General features: G+C 52.0%; 1 protein-coding gene across 1 annotated transcript in view; it reads right to left on the bottom strand.

Annotated features, from left to right (window-relative positions):
- PLXND1 (plexin D1) overlaps positions 1 to 24,956 on the bottom strand; it is an 83,838-nt gene that overhangs the window by 18,913 nt on the left and 39,969 nt on the right. Inside the window, exons 12-25 of the mRNA XM_056334774.1 lie at positions 23,841 to 24,004; positions 21,966 to 22,117; positions 21,572 to 21,671; positions 18,170 to 18,309; positions 17,212 to 17,379; positions 14,845 to 14,935; positions 14,387 to 14,662; positions 13,316 to 13,465; positions 9,388 to 9,502; positions 8,223 to 8,330; positions 7,424 to 7,536; positions 6,100 to 6,207; positions 4,877 to 5,007; positions 4,257 to 4,455 (exon numbers count right to left, since the gene is read on the bottom strand). Of these exons, the coding sequence (XP_056190749.1) occupies positions 4,257 to 4,455; positions 4,877 to 5,007; positions 6,100 to 6,207; positions 7,424 to 7,536; positions 8,223 to 8,330; positions 9,388 to 9,502; positions 13,316 to 13,465; positions 14,387 to 14,662; positions 14,845 to 14,935; positions 17,212 to 17,379; positions 18,170 to 18,309; positions 21,572 to 21,671; positions 21,966 to 22,117; positions 23,841 to 24,004 (2,015 nt within the window). The remainder of the gene's footprint in view (positions 1 to 4,256; positions 4,456 to 4,876; positions 5,008 to 6,099; positions 6,208 to 7,423; positions 7,537 to 8,222; positions 8,331 to 9,387; positions 9,503 to 13,315; positions 13,466 to 14,386; positions 14,663 to 14,844; positions 14,936 to 17,211; positions 17,380 to 18,169; positions 18,310 to 21,571; positions 21,672 to 21,965; positions 22,118 to 23,840; positions 24,005 to 24,956) is intronic.

The following is a 24,956-nucleotide window of genomic DNA, read 5'->3' as shown; positions in this document are numbered from 1 at the left end:
GATGACCTCCTGCAATGCTCCTTCTGAGCATGCAGCATGGAACGGGCTCAAGCAACAGAGCTGCCAGCATGGAAAGTGGAAGGAGGCACAGCTTCCAGCAAGCAGAGAAAGATGTGAAGTCTTGAGGACATGGAGAAGCTGAGGACCACAAACAGAGCACAGAAAGTGTCAGAAGACACAAAAAATAGTTAGTTTCTGAGGGAAAAGGTGGGCATACAAGGTAACAAGCAAGGAGGTGACACTGGCACAGAGACACCCCCAGGCTGCAGCACCTGCTTGCCCCACAAAGTGATCTGTGGAGTACTGCCAAGCTGACCCTACACAAGAAGTCCCAGCAGCTCCTGATGATGGCCCTGCTACAAAGAGGAACCGTTCATATCGCATGGGCGTGAGCACACAGTGGGGATGAACCCAAGGCTAAATTCAGCACTGGGTTTTGGAGCCTGCCCCGTCCCTGCCGTGGGAAGCTCTGGCCCTGGCCACAGAGGGACACGATAGGACTGCCAATGGCCATGCAGCTGGCTGCCTCCAAAAACATTTAAAAAGTGCGAGTCCTGCTGATACAGGAGCCCTTTATGGCTTGAAACCAGCACAGGCTGCACGGGAAGGGGCTGACGATGTGGCACCTTCCTGCAGATGTAAAGGTGTGCTGGAAGGGGCAGCCGGGGGAAGTGGAGGAGCTTCAGACCTGCCACAGCATGCACGAGCAGGACAGCCCCGGGGCTGGCCACGTGGGAAATAATGACAGTGCTCCGCGGGTGAGATACTATTTCTGTTTGGCTTTTAGGCTCAGGAACTGTGGGATGATATGGAAATCTGCAAAAGTGTTAATCAGAGAGCAAATTTCAAAGAGAGGAAAGAAGGTCTGGCAGGCAGGGACTAGAGATAAAATGGCAAACTTGGAAACCTCAAGCATTGTTTGGAAAACTTGTCTGGAAACAAATCAAAACTGTCTTTGGACTTGGCTAGTTGGGAGAGAGGAAGTTTAACTAGAAGAGATCAGTGCTGATTCAGGACAAAAAAAAATACTTAAAACACAGTCTGGGGCCTTTTTTCCTCCTATTGTGAATGTATTTTAATGAGACTTCATTTTCGTTTTTGACTGAACTGTTATGGGCTCTTAAAGCTACCCAGGGCACTGAAATAACTTTGCAGTAATGGAAAGCATAGTTCAGGCTGGCACTACTTGAACTGTTTCACGCACGATGAGCGTGGGAGGGCTTGTTTTTTATATGCTGGGGAAGAAAAAAAAAAAAAAGGTTTAGAGCACAGACTGGATTCACATGTTGCTGCCCTATTAACAAGGCTGACAAGCCATCAGAGATGTCCTCCCAGGAACATATTACAGCCATTTCCAAAAGGTCTTGGTGAGACTGGGGTGGGAAAAGCACAGAAAACAGCTGCTTACCCCAAGTGCCTGCTAATTTTTGCATGATTATCTATTTATTTGTGTTCTGTGAAGAACCAAACCTCAGATCCATCCCACATGCAAAACGTTAGGAAGCTCGGACCCAGACCTAAAAGCTGAATTCCAGGACCTGAATTTTCCTTTAACTCCCTGTCTGTCCCCTGATCCTGCTAGGAGCCAGGCACAATGACACCACGGTATCTCGTGGGGGAGGCTTTTCTTCCAGCATTTTCCACCAAAGCTGGAGCAGAAGGTAGGGACATGGACCGCTTTATCTACAATTCTCACTCAGTTCTGCAGAAACGGAGGTCTGCATCAATTGTGCAAATGCCGCAAGATTCCTCTGAATCCAGTCCCAAGCAGCAAGACTCCTGCTAGCTCTCCGTCGTATCTCCTGCATGCAGGGAGCCAAACCTCCCGCTGCCAGTGGTGACTCCATTGCCTTCAGGTGCCCTCCACATGTTCAGACCACTAGCAACTGTGGCCTGCAACTCCTTCCCAGTTGAAGACAGCTCCTTCAAATCATTTTCCCCCAAAACACAAATGGATGGACTGTTAGGCAGAGCATTAACGAGAAACAAATGTTTCAAGCATGTAGCGTTGACTTACAAGGGAAAATACAAGCGCTTGGAACCTTTCCACTGCACAACGGCAGGGACCTTTGCAGCAGCTGTTTCGAATAGACGTTGTGATTAATGGGGATAATTCAGGAATGAAAACCAGACCCATCGTCACACGTCTGACAGACCAATGCTAGAGGCAGGCAGGCAGCCTTTTTTTTTAACCAAGAAATGCCTCTCTGAAGGCAACAGAGCCTGATCCAGAGGAACGCAAGGCACAGGGGAGGCATTTGACTATGGCTAGTATTTAAATCACAGCTCTGAGCTGAACCCGGCCCCGTGTGAGGGGGTGCCACCTGCCTGACTGCAGCCGCTCCCTGCTCACCTGCGCGGTGGGGAGGGTCCCGGCTCTGCTGACCCAGAGCCAGACCCCTGTCCCTCTGCAGAGCCAGCTCGTGTCCGCCTGGGACAGTCAAAGGGCTCTCGGGACGCTGCTGTCTGAGTAATTCTCTTCCTCCTCTGTGCTTCAGCAGGCAGCACAGCTTCTCCTCTGATTGGGTCCCTCCTCTGCCCTCACCATGGAGCACACGTGATGTGAACATCTCTTGGACATCAACTCTGTGCTGCGCTCTAGTATGGAACTGTGCTTTTCAGCAATGGGCGATTGGCCGCGGCGGGCGGTGCTGTGATGGTCCCCGTGGCCATGGTTTCAGGCTGAGCATGTGGACCAGAGAGGGGACTGCAAACCCAACTGCGGTGTTAGCCCTGCTGAGGAACGGTCTGCAGGCAGGCAGCAACGCGGGTTCAGCTGATGGCCTATCTGCTCTGCAGAGGCCACCGCCGCAGACCCCTGCCCATCCCTACCCCGTCCTGCCTCCTGCAGACAGCTCACACCAGCGCGGCCCCGGCCGCAGCCACAGCCCCCAGCCCCACCACAGCCCCCAGCCAAGCCTGCGGTGATGGGCACCTCCCCACCAGGCGCCCAGGGCAGGGCAGCACGCCGGCCCTCGGCAGCTCCTCGCCACTAATTAGCTGCACAACATGCCCAAGTCTTCAGGTCCATGTGATAAGACTCAACTTTCTTCTTTTTTCTTTTTTTCCCCTGAGAAAGCCTTCTTGCACAATGTCCATTTTTAGCACAAACTGGAGTTGGATCAGATGCCTTACATGTGGTCTCCACTCTCCAAAAGGAGAGATCAGCACTTTTTTCCTGCAATTGTTTAACTACAGGCACAAAAACTGAAGATTAAAAAAAATTCACTGTCACTCCTTTTTGCTCTTACAGGCTGGATAGCTGCGCTGCATCGGAACAGCCATCCTTATTTGCTCCTGTAACTTTTCTTGCATTCTACTGGCTAATTATGTGAGCTAAAATGAAAGATTATGAACTACAAAACCACGCGCTTTAGGACAAAAAGTGATCATCAGCTGGGATCAGAAGTCATTACAATATGTATGAGGACAATACAGTATTGCTTCTGCGGCTATAGCAAACACATTGGGAAAAGAGATTTTTCAAAGGCTTTTTCAAGGCTCTCCCCTGTGGGTATAATGGGGTGTCCTCCAATTAACTGCCATGGAATCAATTAAGTTATTGCTCAATTCTTCTGGGAAATTCCAACAAGAACTGGCAAACGTTGGAGATAAAGCACTGAGCAGATGGACTGTTGATGTGCTCTTGAGATGCCAAATATATTCCTTTTCCCTACCATAAGAAGACAGTCAAGGCTGCTGGGACAGACATTCCACCTCTCCTGCCTGGCCTGTGTGGAAGCAGAGGATGCCTCCCACACGAGAAGCCCCCCACACCAACAGGCACCGACATGGAGCATCCCCTGCCCCAGCACCCTCCCGACAGCTGGGGCTTGAGGCAGACAGTGCTGAACTGGCTGGTGATCATCAGCACGGCTGCATGAGCTGGTCAGGGAAAAAAACAACAAACAACTGGAACCATTTCCAAAACCTCAAGCCATTCTGGTTATTTTTCAACTCTGCTAGGTGAAAGGGTGAACACCTGAAAGCATGGTGAAAATGTTAGTTCGTGCTCTGGCCTTGGGAAGGGTCTGCTGAGAAGTCTGATCTCACCAAATCCCTGGGCAGAAGTGGAGAAGCAACTGAATTTAAGGTTGCTTTTCTACACTTGAACCTTTCAATACACTGGAGTTTGTCAACCATTAGTGACCGTTCAAGCGGCAATGCTGGCAGGTATTTAGGTCCTCAGCTGTCTCACGCCTCCCACATGCAGCGCAGGACTCGCACCCACAACAGCAGCCATCTGGTTCTCTTACTCTGAGATAGCTGTACATGCAGATGGACATCCAGTTGGTGAGCATCTTCTCCACCACGGATTCCGTTCTCCTTAGCATCAGCTTGGGGTTTTTGGAAGCTGAAGCATCTATTAGATCCACCAAGAGGTCCTTCATGATGCTGGTGTAATACTCCAGTTTCCCATGCAACGCAATAGTAAGCAGGGAAGCCAGGTTACATCTGGAACACAAAATTGTGGATGACTCAAGCACCAACCCAACAAGACTAAACTGCTGACTGGCATAAAAAGCCCCCAAAACAGGAAGGCAGTATTTCACACAATTTTCACGAGCCTTCTCAATGGCATTAAAACTTCAAACCCTCTTTCAGTGCTGCTGGATCTTGGGCTGACACGCACCCTCTTACTGGTGAACCAAGTGTTCAGGGACACAAAACATGAGCGAGTCGCTCGTTGTACCTTTTGGTGCTCTTCAGAATAATGGAGGTTTATGGCCATCTGTTTCTAACAGAAAAGCAGGAGGCAAGTGTAACCCAACCTTCAAACTGAAATGCATGGCACGAGACACCGCCTGGATCGCTTACAGGGAAGGAATAAATCAGTATCCTCCAGCTGCCAAGTCTTTAGCTCTGAATCTCATACCTGTCTCTAACAGCAAAGTCCTTCTGTTGCTCGAGAGCATGGACAAACACGATGAGAAAGTGCTTGTTGTTGAGTAAGGTGGAGAACAGCGAGATCCCTTCTTCCATATTGGGTCTGCAGTTTTCAGGGATCTAAGGAAAAATATAAGAGAGCAGAGTGAGAGAGACCCTGCTTGTTCTTTTCCTCCAGCTTTTATCCTTCCTGACGGCAAGGATGTCTCTGCTGAAGGTGGAGGCACTGAGCTGAAGACCCCTTCCTCCCTCTGCTCAACAGAAGTCAGCAGCACGCCTTCCCGGCGAGGGCATGACTGCGTGCACCACACGGCTGTATCAGAAGCAGCTTGGCCTGCTGGGCGGTGGCAGTGGCCACTCCTCTCTGTTTGGCACTTGTGAGGCTACCTGGAGTGCCGTGGCCAGTTTGGGGCTCCCTGCTATGAGAAAAACAGTGGCAAACCAGAACAAGTGCAGCCGAGAGCTGCCAAAACAGCCAGTGGGCACAGGCGGAGAGGGCTGGGTTTGGTCAGCCTTAAGAAGAAGCTGTAAAGGGAGATCTTGCTGCAACCTTCAGCTGCCTTGTGGGAGGGCAAAGAAAACAGACCCAGGCTCTGCCTCCCGTGCTCCACGGGACAGTGCTGAGGCAAGGGACACCAGATGGAGCATGGGACACTGATTAAATATAAGGAAGGAAGTTTCCACCTTTAAGGTGGTCGGGCACTGGAACAGGGCCCCAAGAGGCTGTGGGATTTCCATCCTTGAGGATGTTTGACACAGCTGGACAAGGCCTTCAGCAATGCCACCTAGTTGGAGCTGCTTTCAGCAAATCTCCCTTCCAACCTAGAGTGATTCTCTGGTTCTTTGACTCCTACTTCTTGTCCGCATGAAATGCAGCTATGGGACAATAACAGCTTTTACAAAGTCCCTGGTTGGGAGGAATCTAATTTATGATGAGCTGCGTATGGGACTGAAGTGACATATAATACAGTAACACCCAGGAAGAAGAGCCTGCAACAGAGCCAGGGAGGCTCTCAGGACAATGCTCCTTCATGTGAGAGCAGATCCACAGATCTGCCTTCTCCATTCAGCCAAAGCTGAGCTGACGGTGGTGTTAATTGTTTTCTGTGACCGAGCACCCCCACGCACCACAACAAAACGCATGGCACTTAACACACACGAGCATAGTTAGCAACCACTCAAAAGCATTTGTTTTGTTAGCGGGTTACTCACTTTCCATTCCCCCACCAGGAGCGGATGAGTTTCCTGGACCTGGGAGCCCACCTGGGAGCTGAGCTGCTGGGACGGCAGGATGTAGCACTCCTCGTAGAGCGAGGAACACTGCAACCAAGCACAGTGTTAGGGAAGGGTGGCTGCACCCGGCCGGGGACCTCCTCATTTGCCGTGCACCACAAGGGAACAAGACGGAGAGACATGTCATCGGGACTGAAGACCACCCATTATGAAGAAATGCATTGGTAGGGTTTACAAAGCTGTTAAACACTTCGCAAGAGCCTCTTGAATGAAAAAACACCACAAGAATGGGGGGAGGCAGATGTCTGCACAGACACAAGGCTGTTAGGGTGGGGAGACTGCAAATAGACTAATTTGACAGCTAGAAAAATCCCAGAAGAGAAAGCATTATAGAAGACTAAGTCAAAATAGAGGAGTACTGGGTGTTTTAACATATGTAACTTTTGAAACAGATGGGAAAAATGTTTAAATCTCTAACATTCTTATAGCAGCCTGAATCTTAAAGACTCCAGTGTGCAGATATATAGACACTGGATAACTTAAAAACCCGATTAGTAACTACTAATGAAACACTCCACAGTCATAAATCATCATCTCACTCCTCACCACTGAAATGCAACTGCCTCAGGGGTGAAATACGGCTGCTGTTGAGGGCGCACAGTGACACAGCGGAGCAGCCAGTGATGGGAATTACGGCACCGGTGTGTCTGGTGTGGCCCTGCAGGAGGACCCTGGGTCTGGGCGCCCACAGGACATCTTACTGGGAGCACCGTGCACCCAGCCTTTGACAGAGAGGAGAAAAAACAGGGGGAGACAGACCTCTAATGAGGTCCTGAGGACTGGCACAGCAGCTGGGAATGCTCGGTGGCACGCTGTGTGCAAAAAGCCCCCTCTCCCTGAATGCCAAGGGCAGATGTGCTCTTCAGCCACCCTCCAGCCTCCGCTGAGCAGAGCGGGGTGACGCTGCAGTCCCTGGGGAGCCCCCAGCAATCTCTGCTCAAGCTTTCAGAGTGTGAGTGTGCTTTCAGAGGAGGAGTGGCTGTGAGCCAGAGCAGCTCCCAGGACGGTATCGCCACCAGACTCCCATCGTGTGCCAGCAAGCCCAACCTTACTTCACACCCCAGCAGCTGCGCTTCCACTTTTGACGATAATTGAGGCTGAAATACGTGACAACTGAATATATAACAGCGGAATGATTTTGTTACACAGTAATAACCCTTGAGCAGAGGGAAAGCAGAGCCCTGATCTGGTTAGGACAGACCTGGGAGCGATTAGGTGCCTGTGAAACGCGGTATCGCCTTACTTTGGGGAAGAACGTTCGGGTGACAAAGTGCTTGTACTCCAGGAACGGGATCCCCTGGCTGCGGTTTAACTCCTTGGTCAGGTCTGTCATGTCTGTCTGCAGTTCCGCAAAACCTTACACAGAGAGACCCACAGATGGTAAGACCGCCAATACTCTACCAGCTGAGACAGTAAGCAGGCTGGCACTGAAAAGTGTGGCACGCCTCATCTCTGCCTCCTCGAGCCTCTCCCTCGAGTGGGCTAAAGCAGGGGTTTCTCGACAAGCAGCACATTACTGCCAGGGTTCAACTGTCAGCACTGAACATGATGCCCCGCCGCGCCGGTGGAGAGGACATCCCCCGCCTCCAGTAGAGCCGCCTCCACGGGAGCAGGACCTCAGCCTGCGCTGCAGCCACCTACCGTGGGGACAGCAGATGCAGACGCTGGGACTGCTTCTCCCATTGCTCTAGCAGGAGCATGCTGCAGTCTTTGTTGCACCCTTGTAAAACACACTACAGACCAGCGGGGCCTTCAAGCAACCCCCTGACATGGCCATGGGCCATTAACCCTGAGACATGGAAATCAGTGGCACTGACAATCAGTGGCTTGCCCAAGCCAGGCAGCAAGACAGCAGAGGAGATACACCTCCAGCCACTGAGCCTCATTCACAAACCCTGCTGAAGCTCAGCAGCAACGACAGAAATTCTCCTATAAATAATTCTACAAACTTCTACAGAGCAGAAGGTGAGCAGCCTCAAGCCTGCTATCCCAGCATCTCCTAGTTCTGGCTCCCCCTCGGTGCCCGGCGCAGAGCGGCTTACCTTTGCGGATTTCCTCCCGGATCTGCGACTCCATCTCCTCCATCTGGAGCAGGGTTTTCTGCCAGTAGCGCTCCGCTCTGCGGCTCTTTGTGCAAAACACAAAGAGAGCTGGAAAAGAGGAAGGGAACAAGCTTTTTGGACTAGGGCTTAGGAGCAGCTGCAGCTGGGATCAGTACAGTCCTCTGCTGACACGGGTGCAGAAAGCTAAACTCAGTGTTGGTTTAACACCTACAAGACCAGTAACTGATCAGGCAGTTGCTGATTATCTGTAAATAAGTAGAACCAGCTGGAATTTAATGGTCATGTTTTAACTGTCATCTTCAGTTTAGGTCTGGGCTGTCTATATTCAGCTTTACTGTACGTTAATGTATTCCAGCTGATTAATACAGATTTTAAGACATTTACCACCTGTATCACAGTGTTCATGTCTGACAGTCTTCCCATGCCTCCAGGAATATGTTTTAAGGATGGGTGGTGCATTTAATAAATAGCTTGCATTGTAACCTTTATTAAAAATAAATTAAATCCCTACCAGAAACACCTCATTTGCTGTGAGCTGACAGGTTTCTTGCTGCACAGCCCTTCTGGGCATGCAATGAGAAGACACCCTAGCCAGAGGACACGGGTGTGTTGCACGGCTTCCAGCAAGGTTAGCAAACTGTTGTGTCTGCTCCAGATCTGCAGCAAAAGACGCTTGCTCTGTTCTTCATGCTCTTTGCCAGGTGCCTATCACTGGCTGTTACTGATGACAGGACCTTGGGCTAGATGGACCTTTAGGATGCTCTGGGACAGTCATGCCTGTGAGTGAGCCCTGTTCAAGTCAGCACAAGTCCAAGACCAGTTTCTCACACCCTTTACTTTGTATTATAGTAGCTACTAGGTGTTTGGGGAAAAGGGTAAGTTTATAAATAACCACAGGCTCAAGCAACAGAGCTGAATGATGGATTCACCCAGCAAATGCTTCACGCTGCAGGAAGCTTTGATCCTGGCTTCGTCCCCGTACAGAGAGGGCCAGCCACTTGCTGCACCTGGAGCAGTTTCAGATACTGCAGAACTGCAGTACTCAAAGGTTTCCTAATGTATGAGTGAGTCATCTTCACCCCTCTGCACGCAATGGGAAAAAACCCTCGGGACAGCCTGGAAACTCACTGTTCTGTTCCCTTACCTACGACCGAGAGGACCAGCAAGATGCTGCAGATGACAATGGAGACTATGATTGCGGTCTCTCCTCCCCCAAGGTGCAGCATCGCAATTGTGTAGTTGAACTTTCCAACTTGGATCTAGGGAAGGTGGAGAAGCAGCAGCTGATCAGCATATTACCAAGTAGCTCAGAGGTCGAACAAGGAGGGACTGACTACGGGGCAGCACCTGGCAGACCTTCACCCAAGGATGTACAAAGCACGCTGGCTCAGCCCACCAGGCTTGGCAGGGAGGCTGGCTGGGGTACTTTGTGTGTCTCAGTAGAGTCCAATTCCCTTTGTGTGTGCTCTGGTGGAAAGCTGAGGCCGGCTCACAGCAGGCTGCGATACTGCCGCAGTGGCCAGCCTAGGCACCCCTGACAGGGCTTTGGTGGCAGAGCCACAGGCTCCAGCCCACGTCACGGCCCCACCATGCTCACCCAGAGCATGAGACGACCCTTTCTGAGAGAGCTCACCGCACCATACAGTAGTGCCTCTACTACTTTTACTAGAAAACCACTTCCATTAATCATCCAACTCTGTTATGCCTCTGAATGGCCTTTGAATCCCAGCTGCACTCTCCTTTCTCCGCCAAAAGCAGAACTGCTGCCACTCAGGAGAAGGAGCTCTTTCTAAAGAACCTTTAAAGTCTTTGAAATACAAATAAAGTAAGGGAATAAAAATAAATAATAATGAGACCAGAGATGAGTAATCATCTTGTGGCTAAAGCAGTGGACGGGGTGTCAGGAGGTGCTGGCTCTACTCCCAACCTGTACTTCTTGTGACACCAAACATGAACAACTTGAGCTCGGTTCCTCGGTCTCCTGATCGCTATAAGGGGAGAGGCCAACGCACATCACAGGCAGGCTGGTGAGTTTACTCAGCGCTGCTTATGAACAGTGCTTTAGGCCCCTGGGATGAAAGGGTTCAACAGCATCATCTGATAAGGAAAACTCATGACCATGCAAGTCTTTTGCTTCTGGAAATGTGAGTTTCACTTCTCTCAAGGAATGAGAAGCGAGAGGAACTTGAGCAAAAAAACCCCCCCTGAAATGAGGTAGGGAAGAGATGGAATAATCTTATGATTACATCTGTGTCATGGAGCAGCTCTGGGAGAGGTGCATACTGTGGTTAAATGACAGCCAGCTCTCAACAGCTGGGCCAAAGTAGCGCCGCAACCAGGCCCATCCCACCACACATCAAACACCATGCATCAAACACCATGCAGTGCACAGCTCCATGCCTGCTGGGAAATCCAAGCCTTTGCTCTGCGGAGCGCTGGTGGGGAACTGATGCTGCCAGCTGAAGGCATGTGGATAAGCTCCGAGCTCTGCCCCTGCACGGGAGGGCTGCCCTGCCGTGGGCAACACTGGCTGCCTTCACCCAGGCTCAGGGAAACCTTCCGTGCCTCCGACCACTGCTGCTGGACCATGCAGCCTGGCTCCCGTGGCTCTAAGCCCTAGTGTGCCCTTGGACCACCCCTCAGACGGACTCTGGTGCTGGTGATTTCTGGGGTGGTGCCTCCTGGCAGTATCCAACACTAAGAGCTTCAGTCTCATCCCCAATGCATGCTGGCTGGGAGCAGAGATGCTGAATGAGGACGAGAAGCCACAAGCACCACAGAAGCATCTATGGAGGTTTGTTTGACAGTCTGTACAGCACCCTGCCTAGCATCAAGATTTCCATCTCTTTCGTCTGAAATACTGCAATGAGGCAAGTCCTGGATGCATTTTGAGTCTTTTTGTTTCCCCACCAACTCAACCTCTTCCATTTTCCAGAGGAGAAATCCCATGCTTGCTGTTTAATTCAGTGTTTAAACAGTTTGGTCATGAACAAAATTGGGTTTGAAGGCCTCTGCAAGCTTGCTCTGATTTATTTGGACAGGTCTATTCAATGCAATTTTTTATAAGGGGAATTAATCAGGCTGCAGGTTAAATGGCGACAGTGCCTGTGACCAGCACCTGGCAGCGGGTGCAGAAGAGGCCAGAACTGGAGGACACCCCGCTCCTGGGAAGAGCTGTTGGGGCCACCTCAGGTGTCACCGGGAACTGTACTCTGGCTTACAGGATGTAGCAGCCTCCCAGGGTGTGAACAGGACCCTCCTAGGACTAAACCAGACCAAAATAAAGCTCCAGCTCACATAAGGCGCTTCCAGAAGCTACTCAAAAGTGACCCCAAAACACAGGGAAGATGAGGAGCCCCATCTTCATCACTGGCTCCTCTCTACAGAAAGCTCTTGCTGCTCTGTGTGACCTGCTAACATGGACCTGGCCTAAGAACACCTCTGAGGAACGGGCATACTCAAAATCACAGTCAGAATTAAGATCAACGTTTTAAAGGGCTGTCTTCCTGCACTCCGATGGGTGCAGATGTGAGCTCTACCATCTAACAAGGACAAACTGGGCAGTCACAACAGCAGGCATCTCAGCTTGCCAGAAGAGAAAACTTGCACCAGCAGGAAAGGCTTCTGCAGCCCTTGGTAACCATCCTTGACACAAATCAGGCAGGGGCCACTGCACAAGTCTGGCCCCGTGTTATCAAAGCTATTACAAGTACGTTATAAAGGCAGCTGTTGCCTATGAAATGTCCAGCAGGCGGTAACTCAAACCACATACAAAGGTTTAACAAGTGTGAACAGGCATGAATACAAGTTGATTATTTAGCTGCACTCTCACTGCTGGTACCCTCTTAACAGGTACGTGATCTTTTAGGGCTGGGTATCATTCTCATGCTTCCTAGGGACCTACTAGGGCACTGCCCTGAATGTTTTATGTCAAACCAAGACTAGCAAACTCATAAATTCCTTTTCTTCCCCAAAGGGATTTCCCTGTTTCTTAGTTCTTACTAAAAGCAAAATTACCCTATTCAAAATTTCCATTAAAATCACTTGGGAAATTCTGCTACTTCTGCATTTCGCATTTCCATGTTTGCAACAGAATTTCACGCACCACAGACCGTAACCGGTAAACTGGATAGCCCTGTCAATGAATTGCTGGGGCATCTTCCTGCCTTTCTTCCAAGCAGTGCCAAGTCCACAACCTCCTCAACTCCCTTCGCAGCCTTCCTCCTCCTCCCTGCCCATGCTGCAGGCTCCCACCCATTCACTGTTACAGCACACAGACTGGGAGGGGGCTGCAGGGTCTCAGACCATGGAGACGGAGGCATTTGCTCTCCAGATATGCAGAGCCACAGTCACATCCCTGTGTGGCAACGGGCTGCATAGGACATGAGGGAAACTGAGGGCGAGCAGAACAGTTAAACCAAGCCCTTTGTGGAAAAAAGGACAGTAACAGTCTTGGAATCTTGCAGACACAAAGCAAGAACAGCAGCCTTGAACATCGACCTCTTTGCAGTGACAAAACAGCAGCCCCTGGGAAGCACCACAAAACTTCCCAGCCCTGCATGCTCCTCCTGCCCACCTGGTCACACAGAGGGACCCATCTCCAGTGGGTTCCTGCAGCGCGGTGCAGGCCAAATTCTCACGTCCACTGGTAGCTCTTCCACTGGCAGTGGGAGGCCAGCTGACTGAAATCTGCATGGAAATCCCCAAACCGACTGCAAATGACTAAAACTCACATGCTTGGGATTTCACAGTGCCTTACAAGAACTGACAAAACCTTCCCCTGCCAGCTTACGGCACAGTTAACCCAGCAGGCAGCTGCCGGTGCCCCCTGGTTCAGAGGGTGGCAGCCCCTCGCCGTGACTCGGGGCAGCCATAGCCTGCGCCCCACCAGCGAGCTGCCCTGGGGACAGCCACAGGGGCAGCCAGTGTTGTCCACCCTTCCATCCCTGTGGCGCTGTGTGAAGTGCCCGCCAGCGCGCCCGGTGCTGCCCTCCCATGCCACCTGCATGCAGGGTCAGCAAGAGGGACCCTGCCTGCCCCGCGCTCCAAGCCTGTGGGTTCCTGGGACTCACCGTCACCGGCAACTGTCTTTCCGAGGTGCTCAGCGACTCATTGACAGAGCAGTGGATGACTTTGTCTGAAACAATCTGTATCTCACACGAGATAAGGCCAATTTTCACTTGGTACTCATTGCTTTCCAGGCCCAGGCTGTCAGGCTCTTTCTAATGACAAAAATAGAATCAGGATGTCAGTCTTTAGAGTAGCAGTCAGAATTGCAATGGATCTTCCTGCTTTGCTTTTCTTATTCCCTGCAGTTTTTGAGACCCGGAAGGACTCTCTCCCTCACCAAGGACATTTTTCCAGCACTCCATAGGAAACGCAGAACCGGGCCATTCCCCATTTTCCTGTTTCCCATTCCTCACTCAGCATGGGGCAGGGGACGAGCAAGCCCCTCATGGAACCTGGAAAAATCTGCTTTTGATCTGCCCTGCTGTGCACTGCAGATAAGGATCTAAGCGCCCACCTGGGAGGGTGGAAGGATGTACAACAGAGGAGATAGCCCGGGGATGCGTCTGCAGAGCCTGAGAAAGGGGGAGTGCGTTTCTGAAGCACGTTGCAGCCAGTGAGGATATCCTGCAGTGAACAATGGCCTTTGAATTACTATTGCGCATTGTCCAAGCCACTCAATGGCTGCACCCCAACTTCCTTGTTAACTGAGCTGAATTCAGTGGCCAGAAGGGAAGAATGCACAACCTGTTTCTGCAGGAACAAATATCTATTGTCAGGACCTTCTGGAGTACCTGCCTGATTTCAGGCCAGTGCATTATCATTCTTTTTCATATGTCCAGTATTTTATTTAGCTCTTGCTATTACATCCTTCAAACACAGCTCTCTGTCGTCATGCCTCAAAGGGCATCCTCAGGTCAGGCTGCCTCTCCTGGTGAAGGAAGATGCAGGTGCAGCAGGCTGAGCAAGAACTGCCTGCTCCTGTGTGGCTCCTGCCTCCTCCAGCCTCCCCCAACCCACTTCTCTCCCCTGTGTGTGGGGACAGTTGCTGTGCTCATACTTGGGACTGAAGAGCTTCCCAGCGGGGCGCAGGCCAGACCCCAAAAGAAGGAGAGCTGTGCGAACTGCTTTCTTACATGTATAACCAGAGTTAAGGGCTCGCCAGGATGGTGCTTGATCCACTTCTCCTTCTTGGCTGTGAAGAACTGGGGGTCAGTATAGTACTCCAGGCTGAACTTGCTGACGTGCAGAGCCTCCTCAGGGTACATCTCCTCATCCAGGGCCAGATGGTCGTCTGCATACAGGCGACCGTTGAGATAGAAATCGACGGGTGCGGGTTTGCTCCCCACAGTGATGTTGGAGGCAGCCGGAGAGGGGCAGGTGATTGTGGTGTCGGTGTGAACCTTACACCTCTGAAAGCAGGAGAGAGCATGCATATCAAACAACGGACATGCCAAGTGCTCCCACCCAGCCTTGCTCCCAGCCTCATGCGTAGCATGGGCTACAGCCTCAGCTTCACACCCTGAACGCCTTCAGGCACCAGGCACGCAGCCCTGCTCCCAGTTACCGGGCGACAGCCCACCCAGACACCCACCGTTTGCTCTCTGCCAATGCCACGCACGACCATGGACACGTTCTGGACCAGCTCAAAGCCTCTTCCTTCCAGGGTGATGGTCCTGCCCCCGCTTTGAGGAGAAAGGAAGAAAGAGAGGGTGACTGCAGAGGACAACACAGCAGTGAGGTGCAAGGGCTGGGTCTCCCTACTGCCATTTTCCCAGGGATGCTTCCCAGCTGCTTGAGCAGAAAACGTAGCCCAGCAGCCAAAGTCGCCTTCCCACTTACAGCAAGCATCCACACTGCTACCAAGACATCAGGGAAGGAAGGAGGAGCAGCAGCTGCTGTAGTGGGAAGGGGGGACCTCTCCCAGCAGCACAGTGTCCCCCTTGCTGCCACCCCCCAGCGGAACAGCCTGCCTCTGCATGCCAGGGTACACAGCAGGTTGCCCAGGCCACCGGCCGTGTACAAGGCTGGCCTCCAGCCAGCAAGGGCCAGGAGATATTCCCTGCCCCACAGAGACCGTAAGCCTTGGAGAGGGAAGAGACCCCTTTAAGGGATCCTGCATCTGCCAGACACTTCTAATTTAGATCAAAATGTGAAAGTTGTTTTGTGTTTTGGATCCAGTGCCTAGGGAATGTGGAATGTGGGCCTCTCAATGTGCAGTCAATTAACGACAGAAACGAGAAGGCCCTGATGCACACAATACTGCTGGGCAGCACACAGGGTGGAGAACTGGCACCACCTGTCTGTTCTGGACAGCAGAAGCTACACCCCAGATTTACCTTCTCCTTCCTCTGCATCACATCTGATGTGTTTGGCATATCTGCCAGGCAACAGTCAGGACGTACAGATGCTGTTACCTAAAGACCACTCCAGACACCGTGACTTGGGCCCAAGACCCTGCGAGTCAGATTTCCTGAAATCGGTGGCTATTGCCACACAGTTATGATCCAAGTTTCTAAGAGCCTGTCACATCTGTGGACTAGTTTACAACTTCTGTTTTCTTTTAAACTTTGCTTACACAAATTATTTTAGCACTATGGCAAGATAAATCAGATCCAGCTAAGTTTCCACACGAGTTATGGACCCCTAATGGTCAACAGCCCAGCAAAGTGCCGGAGCAGTCAGACTACACGAGCTACTGAGCAGTCTGAAGAGAGAGGCGGCTGTCACGTTCTCAGTGGTCTGAAATTTGGAAACTGCTGTAAATACTAAGAAAGCAGACTAAGGTGATGGAGAAATACCCTGGTGGTTTCCCTTGTGAATACGGGCAGTGGCATTCTTCCATTGTCTCTGCGTTTGGATACCGTTTACACCACTTGGGACAGTTCGCCAGCCTGCTAGGAGCTGAGGTTGGCTGAGTCACTGCTGTGCCTTGTCATTAGCGTTCCCACAGCCTGCATCTCTGGCGCTGTGTTTGGGAATGCCGAGACACGGCTTTGCTCCAAGGGGACCGGATCATCAGAGCCTGCTGCATCCCTTGTACCCTAAGCGTGCCGCTTTCACCGTGGTCCTGCAGGCACAAGAACTAGACTCTTAGATTTGTTGGTCAGCCCTGGGTTTTCCAGGCTCTGCAGCTGAGGAAGGTGGGATTTCACCATGGTATCCAAAGGAACAGAAGTCTGAGAGCTCCACGAAGAGACATGAAATTAAAAGCAACACGCTTTAAAAATGAAATACCGTGACCTCGAGGAAGGCTGAAATCCAAAATTACGTATCTCAGCTTATCCTCCAGCAGTTTTACTGCCAAGAAAAATCCTCAGGGTCTCACAGAGTAACCCCCACCTGAACCTCCCTAAAGCACCCACCACGTGTACACAACACGTTACCAAGGCTAACTTTTTCCCATGTCCTAAAGGCACTGAAATGAGCTAGGGACAGTCCTGGTGTGTGAGACCTCCTCAACTCCAGTGCTGGGGCACCCCCAGAGCACGCTGGGTGCCCTTCTGTACCTGTCTGCAAGGCAATGTGTCAAACCCAGGGCTGAGAGAGCCCCTTTGTCCTTGCAGGACCCTCTCACACCAACCTGGAGCTGACCCTCCCTTTTGCAGGCAGATGCAGACATGTGCCAGCTCCGAAATGGAAGTCAGGATGCTACAACAGCCTGGCACGGGGCCATGAAACTGTACCCTGCCTCCTGGCTGTGCTTCACTGACGCCTGGGGCTCCTGACGGGGTGTGCACAGGACCTTCTGCATCTAGGTGGCTTCAAGCACAGACAGGGTGAGCTCGCCTTGCCTGCAGCAGGCTACACCAGAGTACTCTTATTAGCCCTGCACTTTGATGGGAGAGCACTGTTCACTTCTGCATTCAGCAAAAATTAAGAGGCTGATCTCAACAAAGGCCACAAAAGGAAGGACAAAACCTGGTGGACTTAGCTGTCTCTGCTGGGGGAGAGAACTCACCTGATCTGGCTCTTCTTGGGGTTGATGTCTGATATAATCGGGTTCTTCTCATACTTGAACGTGATGTTGTAGCTGGCACAAGACTTGTTCTCAAACTGGACGCAGATTCGCACGGCCATGGTGAGCTCCGCAGACGGCATGGTGCAGGTGATGGTGCTGTCGTTGCGACTGCGCCGGGAAAGGCAGAGTAAGCTGCAGAAAGCCGTGGCAGACAAAGCAGCCAGAGCCACGCAGCGTGGCCCTGAGCACCACCTCAGAAGCGAGGCAGATGGCAGACACAGGCAAGGAGCTTCCAGTCACATGCCCGTTGCCTATTAACTGCATGGCCTACTAACGAGCACTTCTCAGCACATACCACCCCAGCCTGCCAGACTGATCTCCCATACAGCCGAAGGGAAAGGGCAGGCTCCTACTTCTTCCCACTGGTCAGACAGGAACATACAGGAGGAGGGGATTCTTCTGACCAGCAAGCTGTTGTGGGAGCGGGACCCTAGGCATGCAGGTGCCTTCTGCCTCCAGCAGATATGGGAACAGAGCCCACGTCTGCTTCGCTCCCAGTGTTTTGGTCCTGGTCCCAGACCACCCAAAGGGCCCGGCTGCGTGCTGCGCACGGTGCGTGAGAAGCACTTGGTCTGCTGCTGGTTGCTGCCACCATGTCATGGCAACACCAGCAGAGTCACTTTGCCAAAGAACCTCCCCCCACCCTGTGTCAGACACCCACGCCACAGCTCTGCCTCGCCGCTCCGGCGGCACTGGGCTGATGGGGTGCTGGGAAGGGCAGGCAGCAGCCAAACAGGCGGATGGGGATGCTATGCAGGCTCCCAGGCATAGCGGCAGCGTGTGCTGGTGCCCCCCACCAAAACCCCAGCTCTTCCTGATCTCCTAGGGGACAGTATCCCCTGCCTAATGCTTTGGCTCTTGTCCCTAGTTCAGCGCCAGCCCCCAAACTCAGTCCCACCTGAGGTCAGTGCACTGCTTGGAGGTATTGACGAGGACACGGAGCTCAGAGCCAACGTCCAGCCTGCTGCCTCTGATGGTCACTCTGGTTCCTCCTGCCTTTGGGCCATTCACAGGAGCTATGGATTGCACCACAGGAAGCTAAAAACAAAGGGGAAATCTGTTTTCTAGCCTGGTAATTCCACAGTTGGATACTCCACGTTGCACATGGAAATTGCCTCAGTAAATTTAAATATCTGGTATTGTGAGGCTCTGAAACAGCAGCATAGCAAAAGCTTTCACTGGCAAGGTTTCAGAACAAGGGGAGAGGTACAACCACTGAGGAGTAAGTTCATATAAAACCTCTGTGACTCTGCAATCTCTATATACAGTAGATGAGACATGAGTCCAAATGGGAATCCAGGGTCCCACCAGTCCCTTCATACCCAAGGGAGGGTCCAGAGCTAGCAACAGCTCAGGGTTGGTCAACAACAGGAAATTTCTCATTCATTCCAGCTCCCACCATCCCTGCCATTCCAGACCCATCCTCCTGAATGTGAAGATAATGCTAAAGCTCTGCTGGATGATGGCCTTGAGATCTGTGAAAAGAGCCACCTGGGTCTAGATAAATGAATATCAAACTCTTTAAAGGAAGCTTCAAATCTGAAACTCTTGAGGTGACAGGATCCAAGGGAGAAGTTACCTTGCCCCTCGCCATTTTCAGCAGAAATCAGCATGTATGTTATCTGCATTTGCAGGCCCTGGAAATCTTCCTGAGATTCATGAGCTTGAGGCTTTGATAACTAATGCAGCGCTGAACCCTCATGTCTGCTACACAGAGTGCCCCAGGAGAGTCTGTTGGGCAACTTCCCTGCTCTGGTTTGAACAGGACACCAAGGGCAGAGCAAATAATTATTTCAAGATGCTTTCGTAAGGCACTTGGTAATTCCCCATATCAAACCCCACAAACCCTGGAGGCACGAGACCTGCTGGGCTGTGGAGTGTGGCTGAAGCCTGCTTGCTGCTGCAGCCCGTCCTTCGCCGCAGCTGCAGTGCCAAACCCCACCAGGGCAGGCTGAGGAACACGGGCTAAGCTGCTTTGTACTGCCTGGTGCCAGCGTCCTTCCCACTCCATCCCAGCCACACAAACATGCTTATCAATGCCTATCCTTGCCCTGGTCCTACACCCAGAACTACTTTACTCCTCTACAGCCATTTCCTCTGTTGTTTCTGATCATTACCCATTTCCACAGGATTAATTTTGTTGATTTGTATTTCTCTGAGTGTCTGCAGGCAGCTGTCTCCTGCCCTTGGCCCCTAACATATGCATCGAAATGTGCAGTTACAACAGCAGAGAGGATTATTCACGTTCCCCAAAGCCCTCCAGCTCTTCCCCTCAGCAAGAGCCAGTGGCTGCTGCTCTCGGTGCAATGCCAGCACCAATTGCCTCCACTGCAACTTTTGCAAATTCAGCTCATCTGTAGCCTGCTATAATGTCCTGGAAAAGCCTCTCGATCACGTTTCTCCCTCCACCTCAGCAAAATTACAGCTGAATCCTGTCTCTTCTAGGTACGCCTAACAGGGACTTTGAAAGATGTAGCATACAAACAGTATTTGGGATTTTACAAAGGACCTTCTTTGGAAGGGCGGATCTAAAGGGCTTTTAAAGTTTTTCAGGTAAACTGCTATCATCAGTGCTCAAGCACAGGTCGCACCGAGACCAGCCTTGCATGGTGTACTCTACTCCATCTTCATGCCATCATCTGTGAGAGAATCAAGAAAACTAAAGACCATTGCTTAGTTTGCAAATGGTGCAGAAGCCACTGTCAGTGTGGAACACACCACCAGCTACACATCTTGCACCTTCACTCCCTGACACACGTATGCACAAAGCAGAGCACTCTCTCATCTCTTCCCCAAGCCTGGCTGAGATAAACAGCCACAAGACAGCTTTCTGCCGCATCGCTTGAGTGGAAAACAGCTCCTCTCTGCCTCCTGGGAGGATAGCCTTCTCCCTAAGCCTGCCCAGGAGCTGCCAGCACAGAGCTGTCATGGACCCAATCTGAGCTCAGCAACTGGCTTTTGCTCCTCTGGCTTTGTTTAGCACTGGTGCTTTTACAGGTGTTTCCTGACAGGGCTTTTCCTTGCACGCTGAAGGCCAACAAAGAAGCCACCCAGCCCTTTCCCACTCTTCGGGCCCTTGTCAATGCCAACCAGACCACCAGCCCAGCAGTGAGCCAGCGTACACATCCTGATGGCAACTTGCCAGAAATCCCAAACCCAGCGCCTGTTACTGGGTCGTACCCCTGCGGTACCCTGCCCCACTCTGGACTGCTGGATCTCTAAGATGTTTTGGGTGTGCACATGGGTGCCTGGAAACAATGGAGATGGGTCCCACAGCAAGCATCCTCCTGGGAACTACCGCTGAGCCAAGCCTGGCAGCCCTCGCCGCACCATTGCCCTCCATGTGCGCTGCCAGACCTGGCTCTGTTACAGGGCGCCGGGATGTGCCAAGCCCGTGCTGGCTGCACCCTGTGTAAACCTCCCTGAACTAAATGCCTAACATGCGAGTGGGGATGGGGTGGTGGACTGCACCCCACGATCCTGCCCTAAATTCCTCACAATGGCTACCAGGAATCAAATATTGTTTCCGAGGGCTCAAGTCTTTCAAGCCACTAGACTGCAGCACAGTCTATTCTCCAGCTAAAGCAACAGCAGAAGCACAAAGGCTCGGAGTAAACAGCATACCCTTGGCACCCAGCCTGTTGTGCTTGCCCTGGACACATGGGGCTGCCTGTGAATAGCGTCTAGCCAGAGACAAGGGTGCTTGTAGGAAAGAGAAGAAATGCATGGGTTCGTTTCAGGTTTACAGAGATGAAAGTTATCTTTATGAGATGGTACAGTACAAAGCTATAAAGGGCTTTTCTTTGTATAATGACACAGGGTTAGCTCAAGTCTAATCCCTACACATTATTCTCATGCAAAAAATGAGACTATCTGCAGCAGAAAATACCCATTCTAAATAATGTGAGTGTGTGGTATGTAACTTACTTAGCACAAAGAGACATTGCAAGCCTCAAAAAAATCTCACAGGTTCTAATGGCACGTTAGCAACAGAGGAGGAAGAAAAACTAGCTCCTTTTTATAGCAGGAGAGGCAGCGATACAGCCAGGACGAGTGATGAACCACTGCAGGAGCTGAGACGGGAGCAAGGCTGTGCCCGACGAGAACCTGGCTGGCATCCTGCCCCTTATGCTCAAACCCGGGTTTGCCAGCCCTCACTCAGGAAACCACAGGTGAGGAGACACATCAGCTGCTCCTCAAGGACCCCAACCCGCTCGGTCATACATCGTCTTTCTAAGGCAGCTGGGAGTGCAGGGACTGCAGGCGTCACCAATGGAACGCCCAGCAAGCAGCTACTCACCACGTAGGCGTACCGCTCCCTGGACTTCCCTTCCCGGCTCACGTTAACCGTCACCACATCTGAAAATGCCTCCTGCGCCTCTCCAGTCTGGCACACAATCCTGCGGATGGGAAAGAGGAGGTTGGCAGCAGGAGCTGGGGGTGGAGGGGCTGCTCCACCAGAGCAGAGGGGCAGAGACCATGGCCTCCTCCTCCTCCTCTTCCTCTGTGCCCTGCCTGGCACCTGCTGTGCGCGGGCACCCGCTGCCCCGTGCATGGCTGAGGGCACCCGTGTCCCACCTGGGTGCGGTGCCAGGCAGCCTGAAGCTGGCAGGCAGGAACGGGGCAAGTGATGGGGACAGGGAGGGACAGGATGGGGACAGAGACTTCCCCTGCCCGGCTCCTCCGACACTCACGCCTCAGAGACGACATATCTGTTGGGCAGCGGGGCGCACTGCACACTGCCTATCCTGACGGCATCGAGGACATCGCTGAAGCGGCGGCCCAGGTTCCTCCCACGGATGGTCAGCAGGGTGCCCCCCTCCAGTGGTCCACGCAGAGGCTCAATCTGTGGCACCGAGGGAAAGGTTGGAGGGCGACCACCAGGAAGCTTCTTGCCTTCCATCCCTGAGCCTGCGTCTATGTCCCGCTTGGCCCCCCATGAAGAAAAAAGAATTGCTCCTCGTGCTCCTGCTCCCCCCACAGCGTGCCCGCCACCACGCTCCCCTTGCTGCAGCTTCGCAAACAAGAAGACATCACACTTCTGTGCTGGGTTTGGTCACAGATTACTCCAGCTGAAAACACATCTGGGGTGAACCATCACTCCTTCCGCACCACAGATTTGAATGGCATTGGGGTAGGGACAAGCCCAGAGGAGGGATGCTAGTGTACTGGGAGGAGAGAGTCCTGCCACCACATTTTCAAGCTGTCCTGAACACAGCAGGACCCTTCATGACAAAAACGAGACAGGAAGTGTCCTGATGCGTGGAGCGTGGCCAAGACACGCGCAGGATGAGTCCAGCCCCGTGGGACAAGGCTGCTCCCCACCCATCTCCCATGCCACTGGTTCTTCACCTGGCAGCTGCTGACCCCACCACTGTAAGGGGACGAGGTGCTGGGCGTGATGCCATTCCACCACGCGAGGGGCTTCCCCAGACAGGGCAACTGCATCATTCACCTGGTGAGAAAACTCCTCCAATTCAGAAACGGCTCTCTGCCCTTTGCCGAGGCAATGGCACGCAAAGCCAGCACAATGTGCCTGCTGGCACCAGCTGGCCAGGGCTGGCCAGGACCCAGCACCCACTTTCACCTGCTGTTGCCCCTCCCCCGCCGGAGGGCTCTGTGCAGGCTTGTCTGCTTGCATGACTCCAGAGGATTTGGATTTACCAGCTACTATTTGCGAAGGAAATAGCGACAGAGCCCTGTGACGCTCTGCAACCTGAACTGTAGTTTCCTTCCATTATTTTCTGGCGAGGTGCTGATAACACTTGACGTGTGCTGGGGAAGGACAGGCTCGGGGGGAGCTCCCCTCTGCCACAGTGACGAGAGGGAAGAGGCAGGCGATGGGGATCCTGCAGTCCCTTCATGCAGTTACAGCACCCAAATTTCAAGCAGCTATCGCTACATGCCTCCCTAAGTACAGAAATCCCACATCCTTGCTGGTTTTGATGTTGACATCAGCTGTTTTGCCTCTCTAGCTTCTCCTTTCCTAGGGAGCTCATTTTAAGGTTTGTTCTATATACTTTCTTTGCTACTTGTCAGGGACGCACACCTCTAGACAGAACCCCAGATCCAAATACCCCCAACAAACATTCATTCAACTACAATTTAAATAAATCTCATTTCAAAATGCGTAAATGCCAAAAGGTCCCTCTGCCACAATTAATCTCAGCAGAACTGCAGAGCACATGTGCCTGGAGATAGGGCTCACTTTCACATTTCAGCTATGCTCCATTAAACGCTATTCCTGATAAGAATCCTTCAGCCGACCCTGCAAATCTTTCTCGCTTTTACCAATCCCAGGAACTCTGGGACATTTTGATCGTGCTGCTGTTGTTTTTCCAACTAACATGATGAAGACTGAATCTTGTCACCAGCAAAATGTCCTTGGCATCAGGTGACTCAACACCACAGAAACCCAGTGAATAATTCAGTGCTGGTCTTGACCCTGTCCTATGCCAGGGGCAAAGCATGGTTCCTCCTTTGCCCCCAGCTGGGGAGAAGGCAGCGGCTTTTGGCCCTCTGCTCCCTGCCACACCATGCGTGCCCTCCACGTTGCATTTGGGTCTTACCTTCTTAATCTCTGGTGCTGGGCAGACATCCGAGACCTGTGGGGGCTCACTGTGCAGCCTGCAGCTGGAGCTGCTCTCACTCCAGATGCAGCGGTGCCCCAGGTCCTCCCTCCCCAGGCACTGAGAACAGTCAGCACTCCCAGTCGCACAGTTGTACACCTCCACTAAACCACCAGAGACAACAGAAAATGTGAGCTCCTGGGCCTGAGACTTTCACAGCTTTGCTTAGCGTGAGGTAAACAGCCCCCACCACCCCCCACCACCCCCTCCCCGGTTATATTAATCCAAGTAACATCTGAAATCCAGTGGATGAGCAGAGCATCTTGCACATACAGCAAAATAAGGGAGCGCTTGGCTGCCATCCCAAAGATTTCCCAGAAGGACTAGGTGCTTGTTCTCACTGCAATGTAATTTAGCACTTTCTTTTCCTTTTTCTTCCCCTCTAAACACAAACAACACTCAAACTCGGAACCTTTTGTCGATTTATGCTACATGTTTCCAACTCTCAGCATCCACACGGGAAGCTGCTTGGCAAAGCTGGCTCCATCCTGTTAGCAAAGCAATCACATTGCCTCCACACACTGACAAAAATCGGATGGTTACAGTGCTTTGTACAGTGTTTACAGTTCCTTTCCTTCCCCCGGGTGACCACAGGCCCCTTTCGTTGACTTTTCCCTTCAGATCTGCTCAGCTCAGCTTCCACATCTTTCTCCTACACCGCTTTCACCTCTTCATTAGCTGGTGCCCTAGGTTACATTTCCTCTCCAGCCTAAAGACTCCTGCTGCTAGAGTGTGGGTATCCGCTGAGATAAACAGCCAGAAACACTCAGGAAACATTGCTTTCACACCCTTTTCCCCAGAGGAGACTGCAGGAGAACATAAAACAAAGAAACAGTCACATTTTGCACTTCTGTTCATGGAACGATCTCATGGTGCTTCATAAGCAACTAATGAATCCCCCAGCCTTCAGCAGTCTGCCTGTGCCTGTGCTAAGGAAACATCATCAGCATGGGGTGGGGGGGGTGTGGGGGGGCAGTCCCCCATTATCCACCAAAAAATGAGCTTACTTTACCTCGTGTTGAGTCCACCCAGTGAGTTACACTGGTTGGTTTTCCA

Source organism: Falco biarmicus, chromosome 4 (genome assembly GCF_023638135.1).
Source record: "Falco biarmicus isolate bFalBia1 chromosome 4, bFalBia1.pri, whole genome shotgun sequence".
Taxonomy (NCBI): domain Eukaryota; kingdom Metazoa; phylum Chordata; class Aves; order Falconiformes; family Falconidae; genus Falco; species Falco biarmicus.
The sequence above is the reverse complement of the archived record's forward strand: the minus strand, read 5'-3'. Positions and strand labels throughout refer to the sequence as shown.